This window comes from Nestor notabilis, unplaced genomic scaffold (assembly GCF_000696875.1).
Source record: "Nestor notabilis isolate BGI_N333 unplaced genomic scaffold, ASM69687v1 scaffold1083, whole genome shotgun sequence".
Classification (NCBI taxonomy): domain Eukaryota; kingdom Metazoa; phylum Chordata; class Aves; order Psittaciformes; family Psittacidae; genus Nestor; species Nestor notabilis.
In genome coordinates this window covers 16,566-27,964 of record NW_009921282.1, presented here as the reverse complement: position 1 = coordinate 27,964, position 11,399 = coordinate 16,566, and the positions used below count along the sequence as shown (strand labels likewise).

At 43.9% G+C, this 11,399-nt stretch overlaps 1 protein-coding gene across 1 annotated transcript in view; it reads right to left on the bottom strand.

Annotated features, from left to right (window-relative positions):
- Positions 1-1,035, bottom strand: part of RAB10 (RAB10, member RAS oncogene family) — a gene marked incomplete at its 5' end in the record, with an annotated part of 19,367 nt that extends 18,332 nt beyond the window's left edge. Inside the window, one exon of the mRNA XM_010011069.1 lies at positions 971-1,035. Within this exon, the coding sequence (XP_010009371.1) occupies positions 971-1,035 (65 nt within the window). The remainder of the gene's footprint in view (positions 1-970) is intronic.
- Between the last annotated feature and the right edge of the window lie 10,364 nt (positions 1,036-11,399).

The window sequence follows — 11,399 nt, the reverse complement described above, 5'->3', positions numbered from 1 at the left end:
CTACAGAAGAGCAGCCTTATTTTAAACCAGGTGAAAAACTCCACAGTTTAAAATGGAAAAACATAATGGAGCCCTGAGGAGAAGGACTTGGAGGTTGTTTGACTTGGGAGTGTGCACTTGCAGCCCAGAAAGCCAACCATGTCCTGGGCTGCATCATCAGCTGAGAACTGGGCTTTGTCAGCCTGAAAAAGAGAGAGCTCTGTGGAAACCTTAGAGCAGCTTCCAGTGCCTAAAGGGGCCAACAAGAAAGCTGGAAACGGGCTTTTGACCAGGGCCTGTAGGACAGGACAATGGGGAATGGCTTTAAACTGACAGAGGGGAGATTTAGATGAGATCTTAGGAAGAAGTTCTTCCCTGTGAGGGTCGTGAGCCCCTGGCATGGGTTGCCAAGAGAAGCTGTGGCTGCCCCATCCCTGGCAGTGTTCAAGGCCAGGTTGGACGAGGCTTGGAGCAACCTGGTCTAGTGAAAGTTGTTCGTGCCTGTGGCAAGGGGTTGAAACTGGATGAGCTTTAAAGTTACTTCCAACCCAAACCATTCGATGGTTAAATAAGTGCAGACGTGGATTATGCTTTCTTGTTGACACAAAGCAAGGCTACTAGTCATAGATTTATAGTCATAGATTCACAGCAACTCCTAATTTAAACGTTCCAGTTTTAAACCACTTCCCACTAAATCACAGACTGTGAGGATCCTGTCCTCCCAAGCAGGAGATCTGCCAAGAGCCTGTCCAAGGGAGCAGTTGGAAACCATGGTTATAAATGCAACACATGGATCTCTTCCTCATTTCTTAAAAACAGTTCAGGGGAATGCACATGGAGCTTTACCACTACTGAAAATTCAATACACTGTTACAAAATTAGATACCTCAATGTGATCTCAGGAAGAGTAAACACTTCTCACAAAAACCTGATGCTGAAAGAAGCTGTCCAGCAGGACATTGCCCGGCAGTTTCCCGGTTGTATTACTCACCATATCTGTAGCTTGATCTTCTTTCCTTGTAATTCAACAGTTTTAATCTTGAAGTCTATCCCTGAAATAAACAAACATATAAATAATTAGTGTTTATTTACAAAAAAAGAGCAATTCCACATCAACTTAGAATTGCTGCAGTTTTTTATTTCTCTTTCTGAATTGTCAAGTAAACCAAGGACACCCCAGTAAGCAGAATGCAGGAGTAACCAGGGCCTTAAAGGGTCTACATCGGTCAACGGATACCCTCAGGTAACACTGGTAAGATGATCTGGCTTGTAAAACCTTTTAAAGTTTCCTCCTGGTTTTTGTAATTTTTCTGGACAAGTTCCAAAAAGAGATTTGGGAGTTCAGGTGTAAATTTAAACATCCTAAACAAAACATCATGCTTTCTTCTTTAAAAAAAAACTATTCTTTTCCCTAAAATGATTAAACCACAATATTTTGCATATGCTGAAAAATGCTGTGAAATATCATGGTGAATTTTTATTTATTTTTTTACTCTTTAGACCTTGTGATACCACCATTTTAGAAACCTCTCAAACAAAACCCACCTCTTTTCCCCACAATTCTCCTTTCCATTAAACCCATTCAAGCAACTATCTCCAAGAATAACATTAACCACAGAAATCCTAATGCTTGCTGCCTAACTCAAAGCAGTTGGTGCGAGAGCCTATACCAACACATGTGCAAGATTCCAGTCTACCAAAACCAGTCATCTTGCTTTTTACACCACGGAAACAATCAGCAGAAGCCTTAAACTGTCTCTTTAGCTCAACACAAGTCTATGGTTTATGCACCTCAAGCTTCAGTAATGCAAATAGAAGGGTTTAAGCAACACGAAGCTTTCAACCAGTAACAAAAGGTGAGTTATCAGCACAAGTGTCCTCATCAAGGTCCATCCCAGCTCCAACACGGTACAAGCCATGTCAGGCCTCAACAGAAGTGCAGAACCAAGACTCCCGGAACTCAGAATAAGCAAAGACCATCTTGACAGAGGAAGAGTAAGGTTTTTACTTTTAATACTAACTAATACAAAGTAATTCATGTGTTCATTTGTGGCAAAGCTGAAGTGGAATCACAGGGAAGTTAGATAATGATGGGATTTGCAAAGACTGACTAGGTGACGGAAAGCAGTCCTGAGAAGACTTAGGGAAGAAACAACTATCAAAATGAAGACAGATTATGAGCCAAGATCGGTACTGAAACCAGTATTTAATATTTTCATTATTAACCCTAGTGTAATCAATTGTCCTAGTTGAAGTCTACTGCTTATACAAGCGAGAGGCTCTGTACAAAGGATGATTAAAACAAGAAACAGATAATCTCGAAGAAAGAATAAAAACAAGGGATGTCAGCAGTACAAAATGCAGCACTACCTGCCTGCTACCTAAGAATTTCTTCTGTGAACCAGCAGCTGTCTTCAGATGACAAGGAAGACAGACCGAAGGCTAAGACTTTCGGGGAGCAACCATGATCCGATGGAAAGACAACCCTACGATAAGCAAATCATGCAGACACCTTGTGAGACATTTCCATCCAAGTGAGGGAAATACTAATGCCATTGTGCAAGACCTTGGTGAAACCTCATCTGTGCAATGTGTACAAACTGGTCACTCTTCACCAGAAGAGGTGGGCTTGGAGGTAGATGTCACACAAGATGAGCCAGGATGAGGACGTCTACCAACTGCTCCTTCCCAGCAGAGGAAACTTGAGACTCACGTCTTGTTTCAACCTTCTCTTCCCCAAACTGCCTATGAGAATTACTACCACAGAGTACAGAGGAGCAGTAGCACCGCAAGCCACCATCTCGAAGTGCTCAGACAATAATTAGATGCCAGAGTTCTGACTTCCAACTCCAATCAGAGAAACACCACTGATAATTTCTCATGTTTTCCAAAAATCTGTTTATATTTAGACATTCTAAAAGGCAGCAGCTGTAATCACAAACTTCCCTCCTAAATCTACAAGGTCATTTTATACCGAGCCAGATTAAAAAGAATTTATGAAACACACTATTATGTAAGAAGCCTGCATAGGAAGTCTGCTTTAAACTCCTTTTAGCTCAATATACTGCACACAGTACTTCATTTTAACGTTGAAATGTTAAATTACTAAAATCTCTTCACGTAAAATCAGGACACCAGAGCCTCTCTGGGAAAGGCTATGCAATTTTAGAGGAGAAATCCCTTCCCCACAGGCCTGTGCCATGCAGGGGCAGGAAGCAGGACAGCACTTGCTAGATGGACATATACTGCACATGGGGCCAGAAAGGAAAACTAAAACCAAATGCAGCTCCTCAGAGAGCCCCTAAGTTTACCAAATGCTTCATAAACATGAACTGGAGTGTAAAGGTGCAAAATCAAAAGGAGGTGATCACCAGCAGCATGACCATCAGGTTGAGGGAGGTGATTCTCCCCCTCCCCTCTTATGAGGCCCCCCCCTGCTCAGGAGCCCAACATAAGAAGGATGCGGAGCTGCTGGAGCAAGTCCAGAGGAGGCCACAAAGATGCTCTGAGGGCTGGAGCACCTCTGCTATGGAGACAGGCTGAGAGAGTTGGGCTTATTCAGCCTGGAGAAGAGAAGGCTCCAGGGACAACTTAAAGCTGCTTTTGGAGCCTGAAGGGGCCAACCAGAAAGCTGGAGAGGGGCTTTTGACAAGGGCCTGTAGCGACAGGACAAGGAGGAATGGCTTTAACTTGGCAGAGGGGAGATTTAGGTTAGAGTTGAGGAAGAAGTTCTTCCCTGTGAGGGTCAAGCACAGGGTGCCCAGAGAAGCTGTGGCTGCCCCATCCCTGGCAGTGTTCAAGGCCAGGTTGGATGGGGCTTGGAGCAATGTGGTCTAGTGGAAGGTGTCCCTTCCTGTGGCAAGGGGGTTGGAACCGGATGAACTTTATGGTCCCTTCCAACACAAACCATTCTGTGATTCTATGAAAATTCTGCAATTCTAAGGACTTAAAATATCACAGTGACCCAAGGCTGAGGAAGTCCACCAATTCTAGGATGTCAGCTTGGGAGCTTCAGACCTCCAGTTCTGGTCAGTGCTCCATTGTTTTTCCAGCTAGCCAAGCAGTACTTCATCACTCAAATTTATCAATCAATACAGCAAGCATCATATATATGGTTTGAAAAACAAACCCATTGAATGATTAATAGCCAACACACGAAACTGTCCAAAATCCACCCAACTACCCTACATTTTGTAGCATTTAACCAAACTGTTTCCTACTATGTAGTGCTCCACAGCAACACTATCAAACAAATGAACACAGCAGTTGACAAAAGATTGTATTTTATACAGCAACACATACTTTAAGGTTCTGCCCAGATAAAGCAGGATGTTTGACAACCACTTTTTATGTGTTAAGATAAAGTAAGCTATTAACCAGCCAAGGAAATTAACTCTTCTCTGCACTGAGAGGGATTTAGCTAACTCTAGTGTTTGGGGATAAAATAAATCTCTAATCCCATGTTATGCTCAGCTTCCATTCCAACATAATACTAGTTCAGCCTTCGTAACAGAAATACTGTTATAAATAGCAATGACTATTTGCCTCCAAATACTTCCAAAGCAGTTCTAACAGACTGAAAAAATGAGACCTCTGTACCTCTCTAATTCCCGTTTGGTTCTAGATCTCTCCAAGGAAGTCCCAAAGGCTCCAGAGAGAACAGGTTACAGATACAGGTAGTTTCCAGTAACATTAAGTTCAGGAAAGGTTTTAAGAGGGTAATGGATATAAAAATTGAATGGCATGTAGAGCGGACATAGTACTGTCAAAGGAGGATAATGACACAACTAATGAATTAGAGATGAACATGAAATTGCTCCCTCATTAAGTGTTGATAAGATATTCATCAACTTGAACAGGGCAAACTGGAATGCACTGAAAAACCTGGGAGCATACCAGCAGCCCTTTCAACACTTATTTAATCCACACATTCAAACAAAAAGTTTTAAGTGTTTGTTACCCACAGTTTAAAAATGAAGTCTCCTTACAGGCAGATGATCCCAGGTTTCTGCCTCAATTCTGGCTTTCCTTCAAATTTCAAGTTCTACCAGTTGCTTACAGCAACATACAGGCCCAGGTCTGTCCAAACGCTGAACTCATGCCTTTAAAAACAGTTAGAACCTATTTGTGGATTCTTTAGGTTACTGGTCTTTGAGTATCAAGGCTTTAGGAGCACCACTGGTTGATCTCATGGTGTGTGCAAACAAGATCAGCCCTTACATGAATACTGAAAGTCACTTCTGCCTAGTGACTGTGAAAACGCAAACCAAGAGGAGCTTCAGGAGCTGGAAGGTTAGACTTGCACATGAGGCCACTGGAATCAAGCTCTTCCATCCTTCCATCCATCAGCAGAAGCTATTGTTGGAGACTCCCAACAAAGCATTCCAGTTTTGTTTGTGTAGGTTTAAACATCTGAATGCCTTGGTGAATACAAACCTATTTGCTCAATGGTTTTGTGTTTCCATCACTCTCAAATGAAAGACATTAATGAAGACCCAGGACTTGCGTCAGCAGAACAGTGTGTTTTAAATCCATAATTGCTGCATCCAAACAGTTACAGATCACTTTACACCTTCCCAAACCACTGCCAATGTTTTGTAAAGACCCCTCTGCCATTGGTAAATCACAAACCAATGATTCTTGAAAAGGGAAAGACAGAATGCCACTCATAAAAAAGGAAGAAAGAAAAAGTTATTTTCCAGTCCACTGCAGAGCTACAAATGATGAGCTGGCCCTTTTCAGACAGCACAAATTTTGTTTGCATTCTTTCCAAACAAAGACACCATTCAGCTTGGTGAGGGCACTGAGCGGGAGGAAGCGGAATGTAGGGCAAGAGAGGGGCAATGCTGCGGCGATGGGAGCCCGACAGCCAACCTGCACATCGAGTTGCCACCAAATGAAGACCATAAGCAGCATGTAAATAAGTTCATTTTGTATTTCACTGGCTTTGCAACTCTACTTCAACTTAGGAAAGAAAAGCAAACATGCACAAATTCACTCAAGTCTCATGCCTGCAAGTTGACAGAGGGTGGATTTAGATGAGATACTAGGAAGTTCTTCCCTGTGAGGGTGGTGAGGCCCTGGCACAGGGTGCCCAGAGAAGCTGTAGCTGCCCCATCCCTGGCAGTGTTCAAGGCCAGGTTGGATGGGGTTTGGAGCAACCTGCTCTAGTGGAGGGGTCCCTGCCCATGGCAGGGGGTTGGTACTAGATGAGCTTTAAGGTCCCTTCTGACCCAAACCATTTTGTGACTCAATGAAGCTACCCACCTTTGTGCTATAGGCTCTGGCAACACTAAGTATTTTACTTAAGAGTGTACCTGAACTGCAGCTACCCACACCCGAATTATCATGGCAGAACTCAGGTCACATTCAAATTTTCTGATGAGCACTGGAAGTGGAAGGGAAGGTTCCCAGCCTGAGCTACAGCCCTTTCTGCCTGGGCTGGAATGTGCACCTCTATCTCCACCCACTAACCCACTTCAAACAACTGAACCAGAGCCAGGTGGAGCTCCTGCAAGTGCTTTCAGAGGCACAAAAAGATACCAATCTTATCTTTACTGCCTGACTTTTAGAAATCACAATGTTAAGTAAAGAAAGCAACTGACTAGGCAGAAAAAAAAATAAAAATCTATCTGCTGTCTTTCTTTGAATTAACGACTTCCCATTTCACCAAGTAAGAAAGAACACAGCCTCATGACTTACGGCACATTAATACCAAGAGTATTACAGGAGTATACAAACTGCAGCATACCTGTAGTTAGCACACTGTTGCCAGCACAGGGGAAAATCAATTTCTTTCATGTAGGTTTACAGCTTACAGTAGAGCTTAATACACAGCCCTAAAATCTTGTTATTTAAAAAGCAAAAATGTAGCAAAAGCAAATGTACCAACAGCAGGAAAAAAGCCTGAAAGCTTTTAAAATTACAAAATTAACTTCAGGGCAGAGACCTTCGTCTAGTCCTTTTACGCAGAACTGTTTGATCATGAGCTCCCACAATTCCCGAAACAGGTTTATTATATTGTAAGTCTTCCTTAACCTTAACACCTTAATGCAGAATATGACTCTAAAACTCCTAAGCCAGATACTGCTTTATAAATTGTATTACTGTCTAGAGCACAACCTAATAAGGAGGTGATTCCTCGAGCCCTCCCAGTATTAAACCTTCCAAAGGTATCAAGTCCAAAATTACAAACTCTCCAATGTAAATGTCTTGCAAACAAGTTTTAACACTTCAGAATGTTATTTACCAAAAATATGCAGACAGTATTTGTTATATATGAAACAGCTAAGAACAAATATTTTGGAAGAAGCTGGAGGCGTAAATGTACTTTTTCTTTCCCAAGAAAGCCCAATACAAGTGTAGTATCTCATCTAAATCTCCCCTCTGTCAGTTTAAAGTCATTCGCCCTTGTCCTGTCCCCCCAGGCTCTTGTCAAAAGCCCCTCTCCAGCTTTCTTATCAGCCCCTTCAGGCATTGGAAGCTGCTCTAAGGTTTCCACAGAGCCTTCTCTTCTCCAGGTTGAACAAGCTCAGCTCTGTCGGCCTGTCTCCACAGCAGAGGATGAGCTTTAAGGTCCTTTCCAACCCAAACCATTCTGTGATCCTAGAAAAATGAGAAGCCTATCAATGCTTTAGAGCCTGACAGGATGCAAAAACAGTGCTATTCGTACAAACCTACCAGGCAATACTAACTTTGCTCATGCCTTTGTAGGAGGATGTAGTTATCATGGCAGCTCCACGCCTCCTGGTTTTACAGCACCAAATCCACCCTCCACTCCAGCTTTCAAGTACATTTAATCTCACAAGTAAACAAGATAGTAACTAAGTAAATAAGACAGCTAGTCTTCCTCTTTCAGGAGAAAGCCCACTTCAAATACAGGCTTACCTGCTGATCTTCTTTTGCATATGAGTACACATACATACAACAGACCTATCTCCAGCCTCCCATATACACGTACATGTATTACTACTTGTTTGCAAATTTTCTACGCTTACGTGGGGCAGTGAATTCTTTGAAGAAATAGAAAAAATAGTATTGTTTAATACACAACTTCCACATAAAACAAACTGCTCCCCTCTTGCTTTGGAAAGGTGAAAACCAGGATGACTGAACCAAGTTCTGCAAAACCCAACACCAGTCCTCAGGGCCCACGTCTGACCTCTGCCAGAGCCTTCCCAGACAGCCGCAGTCGGTTATGGGTCACCCACCACAACGCTACCATACACCACAGGATGGACATCAGGTCAGACAGCCCATGCAGGCTGCAGAGGTCTCAGGACAGGCAATCCCATGGCAGCTCATTTCAGAGCCAGGTACCTGAGGTTTTACCCCAGAGTTTGCCTACACTGTGCAAGGATGCACATGGGGAGCTGGGGAAGAGGGTGGGGAAAAGAAGGAGTTGCTTTGCCAGAAACAAAGCTCTACCAGCCACCCATGTTCTGGTTAGTACAGTTACAACTGCAACCCCAGCATCATTTCCTCCATGTACAAAAGCTGGGGCAAGATACTTGTATCTCTCAAGTCAATTTTACCATCTTCATTTGAATAAAACCAGCTACAACAACAGCTCAAGACTGACACATGGAGCAAGCTACAATCTCCAGCAAGACTTTTCCTTCTGACTCATTTTTCTTGACCTGACACTGAGACCTGCAAGTGCACCAACTACTGTGGGTACCTCCAAAAGCTGAATGACCAATCTGATAGCCTTCTATGATGGAATGACCACCTGGGTAGGTGAGGGGACAGCAATGCATGCTGTCTACCTGGACTTCAGCAGGGCTTTTGACACTGTGTCCTGTAACCTCCTTGCAGGTAAGCTCAGGACGCATGGGTCAGAGGAGGGGACAGTGAGGTGGATTGGGAACTGGCTGTGTGGCAGAGGTCAGAGGGTTGTGATCAGTGGTGCAGTGTCTAGTTTGAGGCCTGTAGCTAGCGGTGTTCCCAGGGGTCACGACTTGGTCCAGTCTTGATCAACTTACTCATCAATGACCTGGATGAAGGGACAGAATGCACTCTCAGCAAGTTCACAAATGATGCAGAACTGGGAGGAGTGGCTGATCTACCAGAAGGCTGTGCTGTCGTTCAGCCAGATCAGGACAGGCTGAAGAGGTGGGCAGAGAGGAACTTCATGAAGTTCAACAAGCTTCAGGAGTAACCCCACACCAGTACAAGGTAAGAGCTGACCTGCTGGAAAGCAGCTCTACAGAGAGGGACTGTGGCATGTTGGTTGACACCAAGTTATCCATGAGACAGCAGCAGTGTGCCTGAGTGGCCAAGAAGGTCAATGGTGTCCTGGGGTGCATTAGAAAGTTTTGGAGGTGATCCTCCCTTTCTAGTCTACCCTGGTGTGTCCAGTTCCGGGCTTCCCAGTTCAAGAAAGACATGGAGCTCCTGGATAGGGTGGCCCAGTGGAGGGCTACAAAGATGATTAAGGGACCAGAGCACCTCTCCTACAGAGAAAGGCTGAGAGAGCTGGGCCTGGAGTTCCGCCTGGAGAAGAGACAGCTGAGAGGGGATCTCATCAATGCATACAAATACCTTAAGGGTGGGTAGGTGTCCAGAGGATGGAGTCAGACTCTTCTCAGTGGTTCCCAAGCAACAGGATAAGGGGCAATGAACACAGACCGAAGCACAGTAAGTTTCACAAGGATATGAGGAAGAATGTCTTTACTTCGAGGTGATGGAGCACTGGAACAGCACTGGAAGAGGCTGTGGAGTCTCCTTGACTGGAGATACTCAAAACCTGCCTGGACACAATGCTGTGCAACCTGCTCTATATGAGCCTCCTTTAGTAGGTGCATGGGACTGGATGATCTCCAGAGGTCCCTTCCACCCCCAACCATTCCATGGTTCCATGACATTATCTGCTACTAGCAAACACTGCTGTAAGACAAGGTGAAAATGAAGCACTTATATGAAAGAAAACTAAGAATAAATGTAATAGCAGATTAATATAACTTTATTCAAAAAAATAACAGGATATCTGAGCCTGTCTGTAATGGTTAGCTGAGGGGAACAGATGGGAGGGGAAAAACAAAAGAAGAAAACCGAAGCAGGTAGCAACCATCAGGCAGCGACTGAGTTACTGTTCTGCCCCCAAGGTAATGTTAAGTTTCTCTGCAAAACCAAAATTACACATCCTAACACAGCAAGAAGCTTGTAAGCTGCTTTCCAAAGAATTCTAGCTAAGCTGTATAATCAAACACCACAGCCAGCTGTGGACAAAGAACAGAGGAGGCAAATGGGTATCTCACCAGCTAAATACATGGAGCCAGGCAATCTGGCTGCTGCTCTTAGCCCAAGGTAATGCCACGCAGACTGCTGCAAAACTAAGTAAGTCATAAAATAATGTGAGGTACACACTGGCCACAGATGAGAGACAACACTTCGTGGTTATGTTAGACCATGTTGCAGACTCCCATTCAGTTTAACTAAAGGCTACCACCACACTGGTCAGACCCAAAGTAAATGCTTACCAAAAAAACCCAACCATCCCACAAAGACTACAATCATCCATGGTAGAAACTTACACAAGAGTTTCCTTACAGTCTCCCAAGCTGCAGTGACTCAGGACTCTTACTAGACTTCAGGCTAGGGAGCACCCATGTAACTTGTTCAGACACAGCAGCCCAGCACCAGGACTGGGAGTGGAGCCTCAACCACTGGAACTAAAGGGTCCCAAAAATTAATCGAGGCAGTGCAGGACCCCCAGAGGCACAACTCAGAGAAAGCTACAGGGAGAACGAGTAGCAGCCTCCCCAGTACTGATACAAAGCATATCAGTAATCACAGAGCTGGTGACAACAAAGTGGCCTCTTGGCTGACTCTGCTGTCCTCTTCTAAATTTTTAATTCTATCATTTTTGACATTCAGTGACCAGAAGTGTAATAAAAGAACTTGAGATATGAGCAGACTATGAATTTATGCAGCAGTAAACCAGAAATCCAATGAATTCATGTGTTTCAGCATTTCATCTTCTCTGCAGTAAGTTTTTTCCCAGTGCAGTGTGGAAATCAGAGCAGCAGCAAGAACTCACTTGTCCTGCTCTGCAAGGTTTCAAGTCGTGACAACGTAGCATTTACAGAGCAACATAAGTTGCATCTAAATAAAGTAACACATACCTCACATGAAACCTCAGGAAAAGGGAGGCTTGGTTAACTCTAGTTTAAGGAAGTTCCACAGCAACTTGGAAATGGAAAGAGTGCCATGTTTGTGAAAGCTTGGTTGTGACCAAGCTGGGTATGGAGGACAGTGGCAACAGAAAGAAATTACTTAATTACTTTAATTCCACCAGCCACAAATGACGTGATTAGTGTTACATTTTTTTCCACTCCTCTTCCCCATACATCCAATCATTGGTGTCAATCCTGCCACCCTCAGATGGAATCTATCACCCAGCAGCCTCTCCTGGCTTT